The sequence below is a fragment of the Telopea speciosissima genome, chromosome 9 (genome assembly GCF_018873765.1).
Source record: "Telopea speciosissima isolate NSW1024214 ecotype Mountain lineage chromosome 9, Tspe_v1, whole genome shotgun sequence".
In the NCBI taxonomy this organism is placed as follows: Eukaryota; Viridiplantae; Streptophyta; class Magnoliopsida; order Proteales; family Proteaceae; genus Telopea; species Telopea speciosissima.
The window spans coordinates 9,482,845-9,506,936 of record NC_057924.1 but is presented as its reverse complement, the minus strand read 5'-3'; the positions used below and the strand labels follow the sequence as shown (position 1 = coordinate 9,506,936).

General features: G+C 38.6%; 1 protein-coding gene and 1 long non-coding RNA gene across 3 annotated transcripts in view; one reads left to right on the top strand and one right to left on the bottom strand.

Annotated features, from left to right (window-relative positions):
* Positions 1-2,673: 2,673 nt before the first annotated feature.
* Positions 2,674-24,092, bottom strand: part of LOC122640110 (ubiquitin carboxyl-terminal hydrolase 14) — a 29,688-nt gene continuing 8,269 nt past the window's right edge. Inside the window, exons 6-20 of one of the 2 annotated variants that reach the window (XR_006329627.1) lie at positions 18,277-18,410; positions 18,140-18,196; positions 17,952-18,029; positions 13,262-13,316; positions 12,044-12,124; positions 6,410-6,608; positions 6,272-6,329; positions 6,066-6,188; positions 5,540-5,628; positions 5,336-5,425; positions 4,118-4,288; positions 3,833-3,966; positions 3,598-3,727; positions 2,873-3,233; positions 2,674-2,796 (exon numbers count right to left, since the gene is read on the bottom strand). Coding sequence is in view for 1 of the 2 variants with exons in the window: in XM_043833243.1 (XP_043689178.1) it covers positions 3,055-3,233; positions 3,598-3,727; positions 3,833-3,966; positions 4,118-4,288; positions 5,336-5,425; positions 5,540-5,628; positions 6,066-6,188; positions 6,272-6,329; positions 6,410-6,608; positions 12,044-12,124; positions 13,262-13,316; positions 17,952-18,029; positions 18,140-18,196; positions 18,277-18,410 (1,578 nt within the window). In the remaining variant the exon portion in view is untranslated. Of the gene's footprint in view, positions 3,234-3,597; positions 3,728-3,832; positions 3,967-4,117; positions 4,289-5,335; positions 5,426-5,539; positions 5,629-6,065; positions 6,189-6,271; positions 6,330-6,409; positions 6,609-12,043; positions 12,125-13,261; positions 13,317-17,951; positions 18,030-18,139; positions 18,197-18,276; positions 18,411-24,092 lie in introns of both variants that reach the window. The other variant, XM_043833243.1, reaches the window with a different exon arrangement.
* On the top strand, positions 17,353-18,728 carry LOC122640111. The gene is made up of 2 exons (XR_006329628.1): positions 17,353-17,387; positions 18,586-18,728. It is a non-coding gene; the product is annotated as an uncharacterized LOC122640111 (long non-coding RNA).

Below are 24,092 nucleotides of genomic sequence, written 5' to 3'. Positions count from 1 at the left end.
ACTAATGGTTAGTTCAATAGTCATTAAAGAAAGATGTATTATTAGACTAATGGAGGTTTCAGGGAATGCTGTTAATGGGTTAGAATACAATGGACATGTGGTTGGTTTTGTCAGAATAAGAAGACTTCAAGAAGATATGAACAAGGGAAGTGCTAAGGGGTATTAAAATCCTCCGCAGTATCGGTGGGGTGGCGGTGCACATCTGGTGGCACAGTCGAGGCCATGTGTACCACCTGGCCTCTGCTGTGTCGTCGGATGTGCACCGCTGCCCCGCCGATACTGTAGAGAATCCTAGTCCATGCTTAAGGACTTTGATTTGGATCCTCTCCAGCCCAGGTGCATGGGTGGTCATTGTTTGCTTATTAGTCAGTGTTCAAAATTTGCAATATATGTTGGCCTCCTCTTTTCTGACCTGTTACTTCCTTTGGCAAGTTCGAAATCTATTTGTATTCATAAAAATTATTCCCCCAACCCCTTTTGATATTTTTATTAATTTTTCAAAATGGGTTTATGATTTAAAATTGTCTTTTCCACTACTACCCGAAATCCTGTCCCATTGGCCTACCCTCGTACAGTTTCACCCCTATCCACATACTATGAGGTGTTTCTAAGTTCTGATTGCATCATAATCTGTAATGGGAGCTTTGTAGCAGATAGTGGTGAAGCAAGGTGTGCATCTGTGCTTGCTATTAATAAAGCCTTTGTCTGTGTCAATCTTAATTTTGGCTGTGCAGGAACCGCACAAGAGTCGGAGGCAAGGGAATGCTTGAGAGATTACAAAAAAGCGAGACAATTAAATGATGTTTTGCCAAGTTTAAAACTGTATCTATATTATGGTAGCTCATCACTTGACTAATAGGGCTAGGACTGAAAAACTAATGATGCATGTAGATGATGATGTTATTTCTTTTTCTTTCTTAGTTAATGCTAATATTTCTTTTTCTATAAAAAAAAAATAATAATAAAAAGGGGTAAAAGAATGCTAACTGGTAGTGTAGCTTTTGCACCAGTGGGGGCCAATGAGTGTGCACAAAGGTATTGGTTTGGATGGAATTTTTAATTTCACTACGGATTTAGGGATCTTTTTGTGCGCTCTTGTGTCTGAGCACCGCAACCATGCACGGTTAGTGCTCTTTTTCCAAAAATAAATTACTAGGATTGGGGCGGAGCTCTTTTCAATGTTTGGACAATTTTAAGGAATATAAAGAGTGGAATTACCTAAAGTTCCCTCAATTATCTAGCGCGTTTGTATCTCTGTTTCACACAGCTAGTTGACGAATAATTATCACCTCCAATTCGCAGGGACCTCTAATTCTTCCAATTCTTCTAATAGGGGGGAGTGGACCCCACCTTGGACAGTGTTTTTGGGCACAGGGTAGAATGGTCATTTCTACCACCATATGAGGAATTGAAGGGGGCAACGGATTGGAGGGGACAATGATTCGCTAATTGACATATCACATAGACCTACTTTTTACATTGCTATATTTTACGCCTGGGTTGCTCTGGTGGTTTGCGAAGGCAGGCTCTGGGCTTGTGGTATCGGTTTCAAGCTGTTAGGTACTTGACCAATACGCCAAAAGCTCCGAAACTGATGAAACGCGTTAAATCAAGCCCTTTAACCCATCCCATACTAAGTTGGCCCAATCTAGTGCCCATACACTATAGTGGATCCCATTAGCCACATAACACAAGCCCCGTCCCCCCAAAGTCGCTTCCTCCCCACGTAGGAATGGCCCCTGGGAGCCCACCCTCAGGGTTGTCAACTTGAGCACCCACCTAGTCGCCTATGGGTCCTCGTCTAGAATGAACCAAAACAAAAACAAACCACCATCTGACATACCACACAACAGTCTTTGTTCGTAGCGTAGAATAAAACTGACTGCACGCGAATGATGAGTCCCAGGGTATTGCAACCATAGTCCAATCGGGAATAAACATTTTAGGAGAGTTTTCCTCCACAGTGGGAGATGGAAAACTTACCACCTGAAAATTAATAACCACCCCACCCTCATTATGATCCTCATTTCAACCCCCATTAATGCCCACCGCCTTCACCGTGGGTAAAAAGAAACTGCCTCCAGATTTTCAGGCACCGAGGAAGGATGGAAAGGGGAAGCAAAGCCAGATTCCTCCATGGCGCCCCCCCCAAATCCAAGAATTTTTATCGTATGTTGTTCCTGACCGATGCAGTTCCCTAGTGTCTCTCACAAAAAGAGGGTGGACTCCACCCAAGCAGAGTGTTCGGTCAAATGTCCTGGGTAGGTCCCACCCCCCTTGTGGGAGGCACTAGGGAACCACACCAATCAAGGAACTGTAGACGATAACAATTCCCCCATCCATGCGCCCCCCCCCCCCGAAAAATTATCTCCTCCATTCCCCTGCCCGACCCAATTCCTTAGTGCTTATAATAAGGAGGTGAACTCCACCTGGACAAAGTGTTCAGGCAAGAGTAGGATGGTCATTCCTCCCCCCCCCCCCCCCAATACTATTACAGGCACTGGGGGAACTGGGCCGGGCCGGGTACTGGAGGGGAAAAAGATTCCCCCTCGAAACAAAGAAAAAAAGGTCTGACCGACAAACAAAAGTGAATGTGGCCCACAGACACCACACACAACTAGGCGTAATACTCCATACTGATCTTTTTTTTTTTTTTAAAAAAAAAAAGAGAAATTAGGGGATCAACTAAAACCTTGAATGATATACAGTAACCTCTCTAAAAGATTATCAGGTCAGCTTCCCAAAACAGAACAAGGAGAAAACACACGCACACAATCTTAACTAGTTTCACAAGGACTAATAAGATAAACCACTCATCTAGTAATTTAATATATTCACAAATCGTTTATGAAAGCTCCAATAAAAAGGGGACAAAAAGAATGTTTTATTTTGGCAGCAATTGCTGAATTAGAAATGATGCCTGATGAGAACTCGGTAGCTCAGGATAAAACAGCTCCATTACCACCGCTCAAAGCAGTGGTCAAAACCATTCCACATCACCAAAACCCTGGGGGTTACTGGTACCGGGGCTAGTCAAAAGTCCCTTCCGCATTTTCAGCATTTTAGTCTCTCAAAGAAGTATAAGTATCCCATGTCTTTGGGGGGATTCACAGATGCCCCAACTTTGTCATCATTGAAGATCACCCATCTCCCATCTTTGTAGACATGAGCGACGTAGTGTCCACACTGAGTAGAGGTACCTATGTGGCTCACCAGTCCAATAAGCTTGTACCCTGCACAAGTGCAAAAACCAGAATCAACATTCATATTGCGGCAAAATAAAAAAGATTCAATCAACAGATTCAGACAATCAAATCAAAGTAATGATCAGCCAAGAAGGAAAAAGAGACTTCAAGTTTTTTTTTTTTTATTCTAGTTTCCCTGTGGCTTAAACATCCTAACATGCATTTGCAAAAATATCATCTGTATTGGCCAAATTAACTTGGTATTGGATTAGGACCTATCCAATCCTGAGGTCCAATCCCTAAATCCTTTTGATAAACACAATCAGTTACATGTGGAAGTAATAGAACCATTTCGAATTCAAGATGTTTATATGGTTTTGCAGAAAGAAAAGGTCCAGTCTAAGAAACTAACTTCCTCCTCCATCAGGTAGGCCCTCATCAGTCGCACTTTGTGCACTGCTAGATGTAGTATCCATGTCTGCCGAAGCAGAAACCTGGGGTTGGTTAAATATCCAATCTGTGGCCTTCTCAATATCCCCACCCTGTTAATAGTTGAACATCAACAACACAGAAGGGTAAGCTCCAGCACTTGAAAAAGAAGGGTCTAAGTAACCAAAGACAATACTAAGAGGATACGCGAACCACACCGATGCTTTTAATGCTTTTCTAGCAACCTCTTCCTCAAATCCAAATGACACCAATGTATCTACTTTTGATTGGTCAACAAATGATAACAGCACCTCAGCAGTCTGTGCCTCTTGCGAAATAGGATCGTCTATATCTGGAAACAAGAAACAACAAAATACATCAGGCCAGCTAGCCCACTCAAACTTAGGCTATGCACACAATCCTTTTGGAAGCCTGAATTGATCAATGATGTGGTTGTCTTAAAGAATATCACAGACAAATTTTGTATTGTATAGCCATGATACCTGAATCGTTCATGTGAGAAAGCAACCAATTCATTGCTTCTTCCACACCAGTATTTGAGGTGTTGATAGCAGCTTTCTGACAGTGAAGATAGTTAAATCCCATGTCTGCAAGCTGGGATACAATATCCTCGTTGGCTGAAGGTTTACTTGCTTCTACTCCACTCTCAGCAACTGCACAACAAACATAACAAGGATAACTCTTATTTCATTACTTGTTGAGAGGTATGAAGGCCTTCTCCTCATACGCATGTATGCAAACATCCCACATAGGGAAGACTGTTTCTAATAATCCATTTCACGCCCAACCCCAACCAGAAACCTCCTACTTCAGGGCTAATAACAAGGAATTCTTTAAAAACCTCAAAAAGTGTTTCATTCTGGTTCCTGTTTTCAAATTTTTCCAGTGTAGGTTCCCCATCTTCTCATTTCGAAAGATCAAATAACCCCCCAAAAAAAAACAAAAAAAAAAAAAGAAAAATTGAAACCTTGACAAGGAATTCAGTCCTATGATAGAGGGCAAAAAAAGGTGGGGGGAATAATTAGCATATAGAAATCAAAGAATTTCAAAAAAATTTTAAAAAAAATTTTGTTCATTAACTCTATTCTTCAATTATTGAAAATTTTGAATGCACTTGGCCAGATACTTCTGTTCACCTTATATGACAACGCAAAGTGTTCAAATATACTGAGCGAAGGGGGAAGGAATATTGAGAATGGAGAGAAGAGGGGGAATGAAATCCTTCATGTTAAGGCTTGGAGTCCTCAGTTCAAAATATCTATGATTTAACAAATCTGTCTTCTGCTAAGGCGTACAAAGAAGAAAGTTATTGATGTACTTTCATTTCTTCCCAGCTTCAAAAAATTTTTAAAACAAAAAAACAAAAATGAGGCAGTACCATTGTCTCATTTTCAATAAAAATCCCTCATTGACTCAAAACATTATCCTGGTTTCGGAATAGTAGAACAAAATAAATAATACTCCATAAATGAAAATAACATAACTGTTCTATTTATCCAAAAGAAATTAACACAAGAGTTTACTTCAGAATTCAGATTCCTCGTTCAACTCATGATTTTTCCACTAAACGTGTAGAACACATTGATCAGTACCAACCGAAGGCCTAACCCTTCTTTCAGGTTGTAGAGGCATACGAAGAAAAGAAAATGATCTTTAAACTGTACATATGAGGTTAATAATACTCTTCCATGTTAACGGACCTGTTTGTGGTAAAAGTTCTTCTCCCGGCCGAAGACCATTGCTTCGCATGTGACTAATATCTATAACATCTGGAACATCTATATAGACATCTGGAAAAATGACAACAAAGGCACCAATTATTCTAGAAGACAAGACAACATATGTAAAACCAAGAAAACATACACTGATTGCAGGAAAAAATAGCAAAGAAGCATCAAAGTTACCAAGCTTTTTTGGCACCCAGCCTGCCTCCATAACAAATTTTCGCATATGCAACACTAGATAATCAGGAAATGAAGTCAAGCCAGCAGTTCTGTAAAAGATGAGACCACTCAGAACATTTAAGGTTATGAGTGAATTGGGTTACTTCACAGAAATCCTCCATGTTCTGACCTTTCGAGGGAATGACAAAAATAATTTGACAAAGGTGAGGCAAAGTTTTGACATTGGTCATCTTTGTTACTACACCAATACCAGGGCATTACCGCATTAGCAGAGCCTGGTTTCAAGGAACTTACACTTCTCAAATTCTGATTTGCTTTTATTTCCAAGTATTCAACAGGTAGCTTACTCACCAAATCTAGGGCCCAAATGATGAGTCTGCATGCCACTCAGGGCAAAGGACCAAGATTCACGAAGTGAGGTGCATCACACACTCCCTATAACTGATAAGTTTATTATTATGCTTTCCTAGAACATGAAAATAACACAAGTTGATGATGTTTACAAATAAATAATGACAAAACTTACTTAATTGCTGTTGTCCTAGCATTCAAGGCAGCACTATAAAAATCATGAACCTCCTCTGGAGCTGAAAAACTTGCCAAACATGCTTCTAGGGGCACCCTTGGACGCACAATTTCCTCTGCAGATCTGATAGATTAACATAACATTAGAAGGATACAGGAAAATGATTGAATCAAATATTACATTGGATGCTTGTTGATATAACTCACACTTCCTTCCCTTCCAAACTCTTTGCTGCTTTCAACCTCTGAAAGGCTTCTAGCTGTTCTGAATTCTCAAATCATGAGATTATTAGGAGACAACTTTAGGATGGGACCAATACATAACTGATTATTGCAGGAATTTACCTTTATTAATTGCTTCATGCAAAGGAATATTCAAAGAGAGAATGCAGTCAACCCTTTTATTGTAAGCAACTTTTCCAGACGAACACTGAAGTCGTTCTTCAATACCAAACTTGAAACTCCTTGATGGATCCGGTTCAGGCTTGCCAGCATTAGCCCGTTCAACTTGATCAAGAAGATGTAGGAAGAACTCCAAAGCATCCTAAAAAGTAGTTAATGGCAAGAAATTGTTTATGAAAAAAGATATATTACTGTGACTATATTTCTGCCAAACACAAAAGCCTGAAGAGGCGGTCATATAAACAGTCTGAATACAGTCATACACCAACATAATAGGGAACATTAATCCAATACGCAGACTAGTCGATTTCTAACCCTTCTCACACAACATAATCAACACTTCTTGCCCTAGAATCCTGAATATAGTTTTGACAACCCCGATTTCCAAAACCATCATTATGATCTGGAAGATCTCTGCTTCACCAAATTCAGAGCTTTTTAGTGGCCCCTTTCTTTCCCTCTTAACAAATTTGCTTCATGTGCACTACTCATGGGAAACATGTCAACCACCTATTCATTCACTACCACTTTACCATGGGATTTTGGTGGCATGTTATGCAGGATAGGTAATAGTCCAAACCAAAGCCTTGCACATTATGGGACCAATACACCAAAACGCAACCCAATGATTTTTTCCTGAGTCAGAAATTTTACTAAGATGGGGCAAAAGCCCCAATCAGGACGTTAAAAAGGCTTCCCCATACAGGTCCAGAAGAACCAGATCCCCCCCAGTCCCCCCCCCCCCAAACATTAAAAAGGGAAAACATTATGGCTACTTCTCACAAACAACTACCATTTCCAGTTCTTAGAAGTTTGTAAATAGCAGCAAAATCTTTCCCTTCTCAATGAATTGTATGTAAGAAATACATGAATCAGTAATCTAACAACCCAACAGTAGAACCTCTTCAACAGAGTAGTTGATTTCAGTTGTTCAGCAATCCAAATTCCAGGAAATCAACCTGGTTGCCAGGTTAGAAGCCAAATCAAACCTGAAAGAATCTCATGAGACTTTGTAGTACCACTAGTAATCCTACAGTATTATTGTATGATACTACCAAATCTCAAGGTTGGAAGAAAACCCGTACACAGAGTTCTTTCTCTGGTCACCATGTTGGTTGAAATAAAAGAAAGAAAATGCAGCAATCACAGAGAGATCAAAGAACTTAATGGAAATAAACCCTATGACCAATCGGCTATATTGGTTCTCACAATCATAAAAGAACTGACATAATAAGATTCATGACCAAGCTTGTAGTAACATAGGCATGGTCATCTTGTACTTTTTGGTTTTAACTTCTAAAACACACACACACACACACACACACAAATAAAAGAACTGACATGATAAGATTCATGACCAAACGTGTAGTAACATAGGCATGGTCATCTTGTACTTTCTGGTTTTAACTTCTAAAACACACCCACACACTTGAAAAAAACTTTTCTTTCCTGCAGCTGATTTAAGGGGGGGGGGGGTAATATGCACAAGGGCCCCAACCTAAAGATCAAACAAAAAAGAGTGAAGACACCATCTAGAAGAGGATTTACGGAATCAGAGTTAGAAATGGCCCAAAATCTTATTGACAGGCTACAGTATGTGTTTTTAACCACAAATGACCAGGAAAGAAGAATATGGACCCTTAAAAGCCAAAGGTAAACTTACTTTCAATTTTTTTTCATCGAGTTGTGTATCATTGCTATCCTGATGATCTCGATAATTCAAGAGGTCCTTTTCCTGATTAGATGCTATGGAAGGCCAAAGTACCTTTGAAATTCAGGGTGAACAGGAATTAGCTCACAAAAAAGTGCTAATTGGTGATTTTTATCCAAGGAGATGACCAGGGATGTGTCTTTATCCCAACAAGTGTTTGATGCATAAACAAGACAGTGAGTCAGTAGGCAGGTGTCGGATGGGTAAACAAAACAGAGTCTGTAGAAGACTTCTTCTTGTTCTGCCCTTTCGCTGAAAATGTTTGGTGCCACTTCTTGATAGTTTTTCAAATGTCTTGGGTGTATCCAAAGGACATCAAGAAGTTATAATGATATTGGCAACTCACACATTTTGGTGAGATAAGAAACTTCCCATTGAGAGTTCTTTTTGCAGTATTCTGGTGTCTGTGGAGGAAAGAAACTCTAGATTGTTTGAAGAGAGATTCTCCGAAGAAAGGTAATGATTGACAAGATTACATGTAAAAAAGCACATGTGCAGAAACGAATGATCCATTTGGAGGTGTCCCAGAAATACTGAGATAAAGGGATTGAATTCTGTGATAGTGTGATACATTCTAGAGCAAGGAGCACTGAAGAAGTGCCTACGTGATAGGCTCCACTGGAAGGAAAGTTCAAGTTGAACTTTGATGGTAGCTCACTAGCCTAGGGAACCCAGGTTGTTTGGGCATTATTGGTTTTTTCAGATCTATACTAGGAGCTTATTCACAATCAATTTGGAGAAGGTGACTGCTAGAGCAGAACTGTAGTTCAATAAAGAGGAGTTGAAGCTGGCCATATCTAGAGGTTTTAACCATATTATGGTGGAGACTCGATTAATATAATTAATTGGATGGGATGTCCTGATAAGTCACAATGATAAATGATAGTCCTCTAATCTAATTATACACATTTAAACTCTTGCAGCCTGGCTGAATTGCTCTCATTCACTTTTATGCCAAGAATAGTGAATCAGGAAGCTGATGACTTAGCCAAGCAAGAGGTGCTTAGACCTCCTATACTGCAGATTGTGGATTTTTTATTCTGTTGTGAAGGGTGACCTAGTCATCTTCCCTCTTTGGAGGGTGTATTTTTACTTTTTCTCATCAATAAAGCTTTTGTCACTCACCAAAAGGAGGGGGGGGAGAAGAAAGAAGGAAAGACACCAACCAAACCTTACATATGAGACCACAAAATCAAACAACTCCTTAAAAAAAACCTCCAACAAGTTGTATTACAAGATAGAGTCTGCCTCTGTGTGTGTGTGTGCGCGCGTGTGTGCATGTGTGTGTCTGCTTAGATTTACCAAACAAATTTCTAATATAGTTCATTTCTTTTTTTAAGCGGAGACAATTGTAAGTCCTATCATTTTTTTACAAACTAGAGAATTGGTGAGGGATCACTATGTCAAATGGAAGCTTGGAGCTGAGCTAAATAAAACTCATACAGGGTGCAATATTTGGTCGAAGCAAGTACGAATCAAACAATACATGTAAATTGACTTCAGATAATTAGCAAGCCTACCAGTCATAGTGTGAGTGGTAAAAGGGTCGATAATAACTATTATAGGATCAACATGAGTAAGAAAGCGAAGCAATGTCCTTTATTCATTTATATTTATATGTATTAAATATTGAGGAAATTGCCTAGATCTACTAGATAGCAAAAAGATTTACAAAACTGGTAGAAGGAAATTATATTTTATAATCACAAGTTACGATGTTGAAAAGATTTACCAAATCCTCATATAAATTTTTTTTTTAAAAAAACTTAAGTGAACAACCTAAAATACCCCTAGCATCATTCTTTCTCCCCTCGATTTTGTTTTTTTATTCAACCTTTCTATTTTTAAATTTTTTATTGACCCCACCCTTTCTCCTTTCTTCTTCTCCTACTTTTTCTTCTTTCTCCAACAAAGTCCACATCCACTCCCTCCTCCCTCCCCTGCAACCCCACCCCACCCTCCTCCTTGCAAACCGGCCCCACACCACCACTGCCACTGTCATCCAGCCCCTCCCTCCCTCTCCTGCTCTCACTCAATTTTCCTCACTCCCCGGTCCCCGCCCCTTCTCTTCCCTGCAACACCACCCCCACCCAGCCCTGCCAAACCATTTCTTACTTCGGAACTGAGCCTTCAGCTTCAAACCTTCGCCATCATCTATCAATACATGCTTCACCTGTGTCGCAAACTTCAAAGCCATAATGTTCAGCCTCGCCTGAGTGAACCCTGGTATGGACGGTAATCTTCTGGCAGATCGGGTTGTAGCCTCAAGCCTCAGGACCGTTTGGGAATCTAGGTAAGTTCCATCAGATGTGACGGAGATGTTAAAGCTGAAGTTATGTGGCACATATCAACAGCATGGTAGATTAGTTATGTGGTGTTTCTCATCATTTTTACAATGGGCCCTGTTCAATTAATTCCTGAAATATTATAACAAGACTTGAAAAAATCAAAGTGATTCGAAAAACCTCATAAATAACCTGCCCCTTGAACTGCCAACCAGTACTTGCATAAGAACACTCTTATTATCAGATAAAGCCAAGACAAAGACATCAAAGGTTAGAATGAAAGGGACGGCTGCAGGAGATATATCGCTAAAACCATTGATGATATTTTCTCTTACTTTTTTAATGAGAAAGAACGTCAATATCATCAAATAGGTTAAGGAGTTTATGAAATCCGACCAAAGGCAGGTAGAGATAGGACCGTGCCTGCGGTTTGGAATTAATTTGGGTGCCTTCTTGTTGTTGTGTGTGTGTGTGTGTGTGTGTGTTTTGTGGGGGGGGGGGGGGTGGTTGAGCCTGTCCGGGTTGCACAAGTATGAGTTCTTTGAACAAGGTGAGCAAGAAGCTAAGCCCAATATTGCAACCACAAGTGCTGGCAGTGATATCGCTTGGAGAGTTCAGAGAGTGGCCAAAACTAGACAATGGCGAAGGGTGGAGGAGGTGCAGGGCCAGTTTGCAGGGGAGGATGGGGTGGGGTTGCAGGTAAGAGGATGGGAGGAGGTATTGGTTGCAGATTTCACCAAAGGAAGGAGGAGTAGAAGAAAGAAGAGTGGAGTCAATAAAAATTTAAAAATAGAGAAGTTGAATAAAAAAAAAACAAAAACGAGGGGGGCGAGAAGGATATTAAGGGTGTTTTAGTTTTTTGTTACTTATGGGGATTTCTTAAATCTTTTCAACATCGTAACTTGTGATTGTAAAACATAATTTACTTCTACCAATTTTGTAAATCTTGTTGCCCTATCTAGTAGATCTAGGCAATTTCCCCTTAAATACTTGGGTAGAACATTTCAGAACTTTGTGGACAGGTAGACCCCGCGTCCCATGCTCACATGTAAAATTCCAGCCCAAACAAAGTTTGTCAAATAGTAAAAAATAGAGGTCTATGGGAGAGTGCACAATAGCAGTAATTGTAAGGTAGACATGCATGAACATACATGGGGATGCATGCCAATACAAGGGAGCATATTTGATTGATTTAGGCTCCGGAATTTGACATTTTCAGTATGGCTAATCTAGACTACATCATCATTCCACATTGCACAATGACGGGCCACTTTGATACGTATGGCCCCTTAAATACTTGGGTAGAACATTTCAGAACTTTGAGGACCGCTCAAATGATTTTTTCCCTGAATATTTATATCTTGACAAGAAAAACTGTATGTTTCACAGTGCAACTCAATTAAACCCCAACAAGGATTTAACATATGAATTAATTTTCAGGACATTATTCTATATCAATAGCACTGATATCATTAAAGGGAACTAAATCAAGAGCATGTCCATCAGAATATGAGATCACAGACTAAATAAAGATGGCATATTCACAGCTTCAGAATCAAATTAAATTAAGCAACTCATTACCTGCTGCCGCATACTAGAAAACTCAGGATGGCTAGCTGCAATAACTGCTTTAAACATGCGAGGAGGTATCCCTTCCTGTTTCTGAAAAAGAAACGGAGATAAAAGTAGTCAAGTGTGGGAAGAGAGAGTTCTATTTAAAAAAGAAATAAATAGAGATATACACTCTATTGGAATCTAATGGTCAGTGTGACCAATTGGAAATTTTTAAAAAAAAAAAAAAAAGGCATTGCAAGAGATTAGTGATTGTTTCAAGAAGAAATGTCAAGTGGACTAGGTTGAATTGCATTTCATAAAATAAATATAGAATAAAATGCATCAGCAGATCAGGTCTTCTAGGCTTCAAGATTCTATAGGGATCACTCAATTTCTCCTCTATATTTTTTATTTCTTGGAATATCTGAAGGCAAAGGTATCTCTGGATGGGCATACCCAAAAAGTATCTTTGGAAGGCACATCAAGTTATGCCACGTGAAAGGGGTGATAGGGCACTTCCAGCTGTTGGATTCCTCAGGAATGATCTGGATACGCCTAATGTCAAATTTCAATTTGAATCATATATCATCCCACCAAGATGAAACCCATATGTAACCCACGAAGATCACATTGATACATGTTGAGTTCAGACATGAATAGTTTACAACATAAATTGGGTTTGGCATCAAGGTTTATATGTAATCCTTGCCTTTGTTAACCCAGTCTAGATCAGGATCAACCAAAGCCAATCTGAGTTTTAAATAGGATCTGCAAGGATCAGTCAAGTTTAGCCTTGATGCAATCAGGATTAGTTGAAAACAATCAAGTCCCTATCCCGATCCATTGGATCTGTATCCCATCTGAATTTGACTAAATTCTACCACCTAATCCTGAGCAAATCCTAAACAGATATATCCTGTCGTGATCCAAACCATATTTTAAAAGGAATAAAAAGGGCATACCCAGTGGCCACACAAGGCTCCCGCCATATTTTAAAAGGAATATCTAATAAAAATCCTATATAATAATCTAATAGATCAGATATCACAGCTGACTACTCTATTTCATGTTGTTGAAATTGAAGCAGCAGACTCAGAAGTATGTAAAGTCTACACAGATAACTTAAAGCACTTAAATCTGATGATCTAAAATTTGCAATTTCAATATTTTGGTTACAAAAGAAAGTTATATCCTTTAAAACAGACAATGGCAAGAAGATATACATGACATCAATAATTTACATACCTCCTCTGCCGGGACTGAATATTTGCCAGAAAGCAAACCATGCCCCAGTTTTGTCCTACCATTGAATACAAAAATATTAATAAGTTCTGACAACATTGAACCACCACAAGGCACAAGTAACCCTAATAACATGATTTATCAACAGAGTAGAAACGTTAAAATTAATCAGGAAGCATATAGGAGAATAGGACAGAGAAGAAAAAAACGATTGACAGCAAGTTGAGAAAATGCAGTCCCAGACATTTACAGGAACCATAAAGTCACTATGCTCGATTTTTAAATTTCTTCTCCCTCTCATTACAGGAGCTAGGGCATTTTGGTAATTTGATTCATTGAGTCCTTATCATGTGAAGGGTTGAGTCATTTGAGTCACTTAAAGAAAGCACAAGGAGCTAGGTTCTGTTCTTTTATTCTCCTCGCCTTTATTACAAAAGCCAGGGTACTTGGTAATTTTCAGTGTGTACTATTGAGATCCTTATTATCAAAAGGGATTTTCTTATTGACACCCCCTTAAGGTGTCAAATAATTTGTAACCTTATTTTTTACCTTTTTAGTATAACACAATTTTTTCAATGAGAGTAAATAATGTCATTTCACATGGGTATTCAAAAAATGTGCCTGACAATGACAGCTTTTGAAAATGATAGTGATAAGTCACTTTCAAATTATTTTTGAAAACCCATTTATACCTCTAACTTAAAGAACTTTTGGGAATAAGACAAAGGAAGATTAAAAAGTGTCAAGTGCTAAATACAACTATAGACGTGTCATTTAGACAAATCTCTTATCAAAATAATAAAGAAATAGCAAATCATTTAACAGAAAGATTAAATTACAATATTAAACCCATAAGCACAAATATGTAATCGCCTCCATGTTTTGACTTGGAAAAGCAGCTCAAAAGGCCAAAACTGAACCTATTTCATCCATGCAATGATTATTTCCAAAGCTTAATAAATGTATGAATTTGCTTGAAGCCGTACTGTTTCTTCTCAACCTTGAAGGTGACATATTTTACAACCCTACTTGTGATTCTTAGAAGGCCTAATGTGGTTCTAGGAATTATCTTTGTTATTTATTTAATTTATGATTGCTCTTTGCTACTACAATCTACCCAGTCCAAGAATGCTTCACAGGGGCATAACCAGGTTGCTATGACATAAGCAATCTTAGATAACCAAATTTTTAGTCAAATTTAGCAGCCAGTACATTCACATGAATTGGCTAATATTTCAGGACATTTAAAAGCAACAGCCTGCCCTAAGATAAAGTGGTGGAGATTAAAAGGAGACTCCTTGATTTCATTTACAGATAAAGTGGTCAAACAAGGAAAATGGGACCTTGAAGGCAACACTAATTTGATGTGGTACGAGAGGACAGCTTGTATTAAGAAGGTTGCTAAGGAGGTACTGGGGGAATCGAAAGGTAAACGTCATGCCCTTAGGGAGTAATGTAGTCCTATATAGGCAAGACCTAATAGGAACCAGGGTAAAACAGAATTCTAAAACTGTTTACAGTTGGGGCTGTTTAGGGTAAAACTAGGGTTAAGTTAAGGAATTAGGGTAAGGTTTATATATGGTTTTAATGTGCAGGTTTAGGGGATTAATATGATGTAAAGAAGGTAGGGTTCGGGTAGGTCTAGAAATTCTGCAATTTTAGGGTTAGGGTTAGGGTTAGGGTTTTAGATTTCAAGTTTTGAGGTTAAATCTAGGGTTTAGGAAGGGACTTGGGGGCAGGGCTTGGAGTCGAGTATAGCTGGCTGTAGGAGGGTGACTCGATCAGGTTTTGGGGATGTTTTGATGGCTGGTTAGGGCTAGACGGAATTTAGAATGGGTTTAGGGTTTTTGGGTTTTGTGGGAGGTGATGGGAATTAGGGTTAGGATGGTCTGACTAGATCGATGGGGGAAGGGATGGCTTAGGTTGGAGGATGAAGAAGGGAAGGATGTATGCAGCAATTGAAAGTTAACTTACTGATTTGAAGAACCAGCAATGGCAGCAGCTTGAAACTTGAAGAAACCTCCCGATCTTCACGATGCAAGGAGTCGCAGGAGTCCACCCACTCTATCCACCTTGAGATCCACAAAGATGTAAGAACTCACAAAGGAGCAGAGGCAGCAGCACGATGGCAGCAAACAAAGCTTGAAAACAGAAATTTTTTAATGCAGAATAGTGGGGGGGCCTGTCCACGATTGCTTTATTTATAATCTGAAAAAGGGCCAAAGGCCTTACACATATTCAGATCTGGATTTGGAATCCCAGATCTGATTCCTAATGACAAAACAACTCCACCCTCTTTAAATCATGGAGGGGAAGAATAAAACATAGTTTTGGACAAAAATTAAAAGATGCTCTAAGAGCCAATAGAAATAAAACAAAATCAGCCAATAAGAAAGAGTCACTTAAATTGGTCCATTGGGTGGACTGGTTCAATCTAAGAGCTCAAAAAAAAACTAAGTATAGAAATAAGAAAAACTCTTCTAAGGCTCCAACAATCAGTCCCTTAGGACATTTCTTCTTCCTTCTTGTGCTTAGACCTGCATCAGGGAGTCTTGGTGGTGGGATGATGAGGTCCAAGCAGCCATTAAGACTAAGAAAGCTAGTTTTAAAACATGGCAAAGGACTAACAAGGTAAAGGATCTAAAAAGGTATAAATCTGCCAGAAATGAAGCTAAGAAGATTGTGGGGAATGCAAGGGCAAGGAAATATGATGATCTTTATAACAATCTAAACACATAGATAGCTAAGCAAGAGAAAGAATGACTAGAGAATAGAAATGTTGACCATGTTAGATGTATTAAAAATGAAGATGGTAAAGTATTAATAAGGGACGAAGACATTATGAAGCGATGGAACGAGTATTTCTACAGTCTCCTAAATGAAGATCTTTCGAGTAATAATACCCCAGAGGGTAGTATTTCTCATTGTGACACCATCTGTCATAGATATATAAGAAAAATCAGGGTGTCTGAAGTCAAAGAAGCATTAAAAAAGATGAAAGTAGGCAAGACTCCAAGTCCAAACGGAGTCCCAATCGAAGTGTGGAAGAGACTAGGAATATGTGGTTTAGCCAGGCTAACCAAGTTGTTTAACAAGATTTTTGAGTTCAAAGAAAATGCAGGATGAATGGAGGAGAAGCATTGTGGTCCCGGTTTAGAAAAATAAAGTTAATATTCAGAGCTACAATAACTATAGAGGCATAAAGCTAATGTGTTTTTTATGAGGGTTATTGATACCCACCTGAGAAAGGAAACTACTATTTCGGAGAACCAATTTGGCTTCATGCCAAATAGATCCATGATGGAAGCTATATTCTTAGGAGAATCATAGAAAAGTATAGAGAGGGTAAGAGAGATCTTCATATGGTCTTTATTGACCTAGAAAAAGCCTATGATAGAATCCCTAGAGAGCTAATCTGGCACATACTAGAGAAGAGAAGGGTGTCATGTAAATAAATAGGCAAAACTAAAGATATATGTGATGGCGTGGTGTCTAGCGTAAGAACTGTAGGGGGTCAAGGTAGTGAGTTCCCAATTACGTTTGGGCTACATCATGGTTCAACCTTAAGCCTTAATTTGTTTGCGCTTATAATGGATGGTCTAACTAAAGACATACAAGATGAGATTCCTTGGTGTATGCTTTTTGTTGATGATATTGTGTTGGTGGTAAGACAAAAGCAGGAATTATCGCCAAGCTGGAGTTATGGAGCTCTATCGTAAATGAAGGAGATATAGAGGATAATGTTTCCCAAAGAATTAAATAGGATGGATGAAGCGGAGAGGTACAACTGGCGTACTGTGTGATCGGCATACTCCTTTAAAACTCAGAGGAAAACTTTATAGAACTGACATACAACCGGCAATGATGTATGGTGTGGAATGTTGGGCAGTCAAGAAGCAGCACGTAGATAAACAAAGTGTGACGGAGATGAGGATGTTGAGATGGATGTGTGGCAAGACTTGAAAAGATTAAGGAAACACCATTTAAAGCTGAATTGGGAGCATCCCCTATACATGAGAAGCTAAGTTAGAGTCGTCTAAAGTGGCATGGTCATGTTCAACAAAGAGCTTGGGATACACCAGTACGGAGGAGTGATTTGGTTCAGATTGAAGTATCTAAAAGAGCTAGGGTCAGGCCTAAAATGATCCTAGGTGAAGTAGTGAGGAATGACATGCATAGTATAGGCCTTGTCTCAAGTATGACCTCAAATAGAGCTGATTGGAGGGCAACGATCCATGTAGCCAACCCCATTTAGGTGGGATATTGCTGAGTTGTCGATGTGCTCTCTTCCTTCTCATATTATTTTAATTATTTTTTACAAGGATCCATGTAGCCGACCCCATTTAGTTGGGATAAGGCTGAGTTGTTGTTGTTGTTGTTGTAAGCAAATAGCCCCCAAAAATGCAAAATATTTAATTTGGGAGTCGCTTAATTTCACCCAAATCGTTTCATAATCCCAAGTCAAAAGGTAACAACTCAAATACCTAAAGATTTCTGACCACTGTGTTGGACATAAATAAATCATTCATCAACGGATTTGTTTAAAGAGAAAAACAATAAAATGCAGGCACTTCAACAAATCCAGACTACCAATAATTTAAAGGATTCATTTTAGAATCAAAAAGAATATTTCACATCAACATTACCCATGGAAGCTAAGACAGCCACAATATAAAAGACACTGTTTTCTTACAACTGTGTATTTAGGTCTACAGTTGGATCAGCAGGAGCACTCTCAAATCCCTGTTTCAGACTCTGTTTCTTGTAATACCTGATAGAAGAATTACGTAAATCAATAAAGTTAAATAAGTGAGGAAACCTATTCAGTTTCCACAAAGAAGGTGAATGGCTAATATATAAGTAGTGAAAAAGAAGACCAACCTTGAAGAGAAAGAATCTGTTGAGAATACTACTTGCATTGTTGCTGCCAAATAACAACTGTAACGGAGAAGCAATGTACAAAGAAACAGTTACAGATAAGTAAATTAAAAAAGAAAAAATGAAGGTACCAAAACTACCTATTCCCAAGATTGATAAGCCCAGTGTAACCAGGTCCAAATAGCGGTTCCACTTCTTCTCCACTTTCTTGTATGCGGTTCCAATCAAAATTGGTATTCTGGTCAAGTTCCTTTTCAGCAGTTGTCATTTCGGTCTGGAAACAAGAAAGATTTAGTTTCCTTTTACAGTGGAAATAAGAATGGTAATAACCACCACCACCACAACAACAACAATATTTGTAACATGACTACACATAATTGAAGAAATGTTTCAAAAGAGTGATTATCTCAGGAACCTAGGTTTCAGATTAGACAAACTAAAAAGCCAAGGGTAGGCCTAAAATGACCCTAGGAGAAGTGAGGAAAAACATACATAGCTTAGGACTAGCAACAAGTATGTCTTTGAATAGAGCTGACTGAAGAAAGATCCATGTAGCTGACCCCATTTCATTGGGATAAGGCTGAGTTGAGTTGAGTTAGTTTCGAAGAGTACATTAGACTTCTAAACTAAGATGCCTATTTTATGCACAGGCATTCAATGGTAAAGGATCTCTCGCAACTGGATCATGGTCTAGGAAAGACCAGCTTATTATACAATTATCACACATGCTGCAACAAAAGCAACTCCATAAAACCAGCTAATTATACATGAAATGCAGCATATGTAAAGAAACCAGGAGGTTGTAGAAAAAATTCAATGCACATGTAGGATCAAATGCAACCCAAGAGGAGGGTGAATTGGGTTGTGACCAAATTAAACAAATCTAACAAACAAAACACAAACCCAAAATTAATCCTAACATCACACAATGGCATATGATAGAAAACAAATAAGAAACAAACAAAGAGAGTGCCATGGAGGATATTACCAGTTGCTTTAAGTAGCAAGATGCAATTAGGAGAGAGAGAGAGAGAGAGAGACAAGCAGGCACACATAGCGATTTAGAGTGGTTTGAGCAACTGTCCTACGTCCACTACCTTGATCACGGACCAAGGATTTCTCTATTATTTGATTCTTTTCCCAGGCAAGAATCAAGCCCTTACACAACTCAACCACTTTTTCAGGTTGAACACCCAAGCCACCCCTAGTCAAGGATTTCCACCCATGCCACACAAGCCAAGGATTTCCTTCAAGCCACACAAGCTGAACTTACAGCAAAAATGGCTTCTTTGAAGCCTGATACTGTAAACACTCTTAAGCACACTTTGATCAACACAATATGATTTTCTTCTTCTGAACTTGAGCACGTTGTAGCACTTGTTCACAGCTCTTTCTCAAGATGATGTAAATACTTGAGCACAAAACACAGCAGCAGTAGCTTCGCAAGATGATGTAGACAATAAACCTCGAGCACAACAGCTTTTCTCAAGATGACAAGTCGATTCAAGCTTGCACACAGGTTGTTGTTGTGTATTGATCTATGTTATGTGACATCAAGAGACTCCACCTATTTATAGGCAAACGAATTAGCTTTTAAACTAACCGTTAGAGTCAAGCTCAGTTTCGTCTTTGAACAATTGAATTCACTTTTCATTCCCAAGAGAAACTAGTTGTTGGAGAACCATTTCTAATTCAAAATTGCTGGAATTATTTAATCCATTTTAGTCTCCACTATTCAACTTATATTTTCTAGGAAAAACTAGCTGTTGGAGCTCCTAAACATCAGTGAAGATGTTTAATTAATGATGACTCAAAGCCTTTCAACTTCTTGACCATGTAGCAATAAATACTACCGCATGGAAGACCACATAACAGCCACCGTGGCTATAGGAACTTAAGACTATCACTCTCGGACTTAGACGGAAGCTGGTCACGGAACACTGCAGGATCGTCCGCCTGAGAAGACTTATGTTGAGGAAAACTCCTTATACACTCCAAAGCCATGTTTTGATGATAACAAATAAAGCTTCTCTTGGACTAACATTTGCTTAAGGTGTTTAGATGAGAGTGTAGCACCAAGTGAGGGGGAGCATACAAACACAAGAGCATATACAAGAGCGTATACAAAAATGTACAAGAATAATGCTCAAGATGTTTTCAAAGATATGGAAGTCAACAAGTCTAACTTTGAAGATTGAAGATTGAAGAATGAAGACTTATTGAAGATTTTGTAATCATGTATTTGTAATCTTAAGTCACAAATTGATGTAATGCATACACGCACGCAGACATCCATTTAGAATGTCCTTAGGAGGTAATTTGACCCCTTAGACATATGACCTTTTGGGTTTGAAACCCCCAAACCAAACCCTTGTTGGAATTGGACTAATTTCCACTGAAATTGCCCAATCCGGCATACCGGTTCCTGATCCGGCATACCGGATTAATGGGAATCTCAGGAAATTACTCATAGTAGCTCTCCGGAGTACGCTGGATAACCATCCAGCATACCGGATCCATTTTGGCTTAGTCCTGCACTAATCCGGCATACCGGATGAGTATCCAGCATACCAGATCCTTAAAATACAACTATAATTTGACCGTTATTCCCTTGTTCAATAAGGAAATTAGGTGATCCGGCACACCGGATTAAAATCCAGCATACCGGATTATATATGGCTTTTAGAATCCGATCCTAATCTAGATTCCTAATTAATTTAAGCCATCTAGCCTATAAATACCCACTTGTTTAAGGCTCTAATCATCACTCCTAATGATAATCAAGAGCCTTCAAGAACAAGTCACTCTCAAGTGAGAATTCAAGCACCAATCCAAGGCATTCAATCTCACTTAGCTCCTTTCATTCATATTTGCATTAAAGCTTCATAGTTTGAAAGGTAGACATCTTTACTAAGGTTTGGGGTAATTCTAAACTCCTTAGTATCACTTTTACTTTATATAAGTAGGTTGAGTTCTCTTGCTCGGAATCAAGAGTAGGTTGAGTCTTCTTGCTCATTGAATCAAGATTAGTTGTTGTTGAGTTCTCTTGCTCATTTTTCAAGAGTTGTACGAGTCCTCTTGCTCTTACTCAAGATTTGATATAGTGAAATTCTCTCTATGGTGAGAGGAGTGGACGTAGGCAAGTGTTGGCCGAACCACTATAAATCTCTTGTGTCAACTCTTTTAATTATCGCTTGTTTATTGTTTACATTGGTAACTTGGTTATTTCTACATAAGTTTTTATTTTTCCAATCTTCACTTATTCACCCCCCCTCTAGGTGAAATCACAACTAGTCTCATTAACTCTCAAACATTCATGGAAGATCGCACAGAAGACCGCAACGATCGTCTATAGACACAAGCTTTAAGGCTCGATTGTCCATGAGTTACGACTTAGAAAATTTTTTGTTTGCCATTTAAACTCGGACGTTTGTCTTTGTTCATAGAAGAGCGTGGACAGCAGACTTAGACAATTCTCTTAAGCCAAACCATCTAGTTTCTTGGTTTTTCCATTTAGAAGGTCATTTTACACATATACAGACTTAAATTCCTAGTTTGACTCATAAAAGGACTCTACGCACTCTAATACAATCATCTTGTGTACTAACTTTATCCCCACTTTATGGGTTTATAAATTAGACACATTACATGAATAAACCCAACCATGGGCCAAAATAAAGTCTTTTGAGGCCCGATTGACCCAATTGGGTTATCTTAACTGCATCATGAGTTACATAAATAAACCAAAAAATAAGAAACATGTGTTATAGAACCAATCATGGTGCCAAAATAAAGTCTTCTGAGGCCCGAATGACCCAATTGAACAATCTTAACTGCATCAGGAGTTCTCCATGCAAAGGAGCAAGAGCAACAGCTCTCTCTCTCTCTCTCAAATCATGGGTGAAGACCCCCCCCCCATGCTTTCTATTCATTGAAAGCCACAAAAGAGAGTTAAGAGTTGGGCTAGGAAAACCCTACCCAACTCTTAAATTGCTTGGCCACTCCTTTTAAAAATCTACATGACCTTTAAACGAGCTGGACCCGACTTAAAAGTCTTAAAGGAAGAGGGATGCATAAAAGTTTTTGCCTCAAGGAGGAATCCCAGAATTACGTCTGTTTTTTGGTTTTGGAAAAGTGCGGATTTTCAAGAACGGGAATCTTATGATAATCATCCGCGGCTGAAATTTAAAAAAAAAAACAACTATAACTTAAATTGGACCAAAACAAACCACCAGTTCAACCGGTTCTAACTTAAACAAAACAAAAAAACTTTAAAAATGAAATAAGGTGGACCAAAGCCTTGAAATAAGCTGGGCCACGGTAAGATTTCTTGGGCCTCCTGCAGTATGTCTTCAGTACACTGCATAATGGCGTACACTACCAACCTAGGGTACGAAACCAAACTAACATTTCAGGTGTTTTTTTTACAATATAAAGGTTTCAATGTGTTTAGAGATGCTTAATTAGGGTTACCTTGGAGATTCTGGCCAAAATATGGCAATTTGATCACCGAAATGAAAAGCTGAAACATGCAGAGTTTTGGTGGAATTTCGATCGAAACCCGAAATATTTTGGTTTTGACCAAGGTCAAAACTGAAATTTTGAACCTTGCTCATTCTAAACATTGAGCCAAAGCTCGCTTTCAGCTTATCCAGCTCAAAGATCTTCACTCAATGGCTACAACTTTCCTCCCAGCCACCATTAGGGTTGTCCCAGAAAACACGATATAGATGCTCAAGGGGTTTCCATATCAGATATAACTATTCCAACACTCGACACCCAATACGAAAATATAGATTTCATAAAGGACAAGTTGGCACTTCAACATGCTCTGTAGCAACACTCGAGCATGGAACTAAATCTAGGTTGAAACTGCAGATTTCGAACAAGACAACTATGTATCGCAGCCAACCAAGACAAAACCCATGGAATTCGACCATGTTTCGACTGGTTTTGACCAGTTTCGACACTGTTTCGACCGAAACAGTGTTGAACCAGGTAGAACCCAGTTTTACAAAATGACAAGTCTCGGTCGAAACTTGCTCATTTCAAGCAATTTTGACCGAGAGGTGCTGGAGCCGACTGGTTTCGACATAGGGAGTACTTTTTGGGCCAAAAACTCAGATTTCTTCACTCAACTTCAAATCTAAGCGCATCTACAAGTTGTATCAAGCTTTTTAGAAGGGATTTTGAACCTTGAATCTCAAAGGTAGCAGTGTTTTCTTCCCAGAAATCAATTTTTTTGTACAATACATGGTAATATATGGTAGAATTCTTTCAAATTTATATATGTTAGCTACAATGGGACAACCTACGACTCTACGGGGTCGGAATTTTTTTTGGTATGCCAATTAAAGTTTTATTTTCTGTTTTATAAAAACTATTTTCCTACAACATATTTTTTTTAAATATGATTTATATATAATGGATGGACAACAATTTAATATATATTAGACACCGTTGGTCGATATACGGCATGATGGTGTCGAAACTTTTTTTCTGCTTTCATTTATTTATTTAATTTTCTGATTTTCAAAAATAATTGTTGAAATTCAAAAAATTGAAAATAAATAAGAGAATTATTCTATTTTAGTTTTAAAATGTAGAAAAATAGTTAAAGTATATAGAATATGTTTTTGGCTGTATTTGATTAGTATGTAATGTTCTTCAATTAATTTTTGTTAATTAATTAATAATCATTAAAATTATTTTTAAAAAGCAAAAAAATAGCATACTTTGGAGGAAATTTAGAATATGCTTTGTAGTTGTTTAGGAGTCATATTTCAGTGTTCTTGTTAATAATCTATGTGTTCTTGTTGCAACAGGTTGGTAAAAACTAGTGTTGCATAATGGGGGACATTGCATGGCTGCATGGGAGACCCCTTTCAACTGACAAGAAGAAATCAGAATGTAATTACTGTAGGAAGCAAATATTGGGAGGTGGAGCCACTAGATT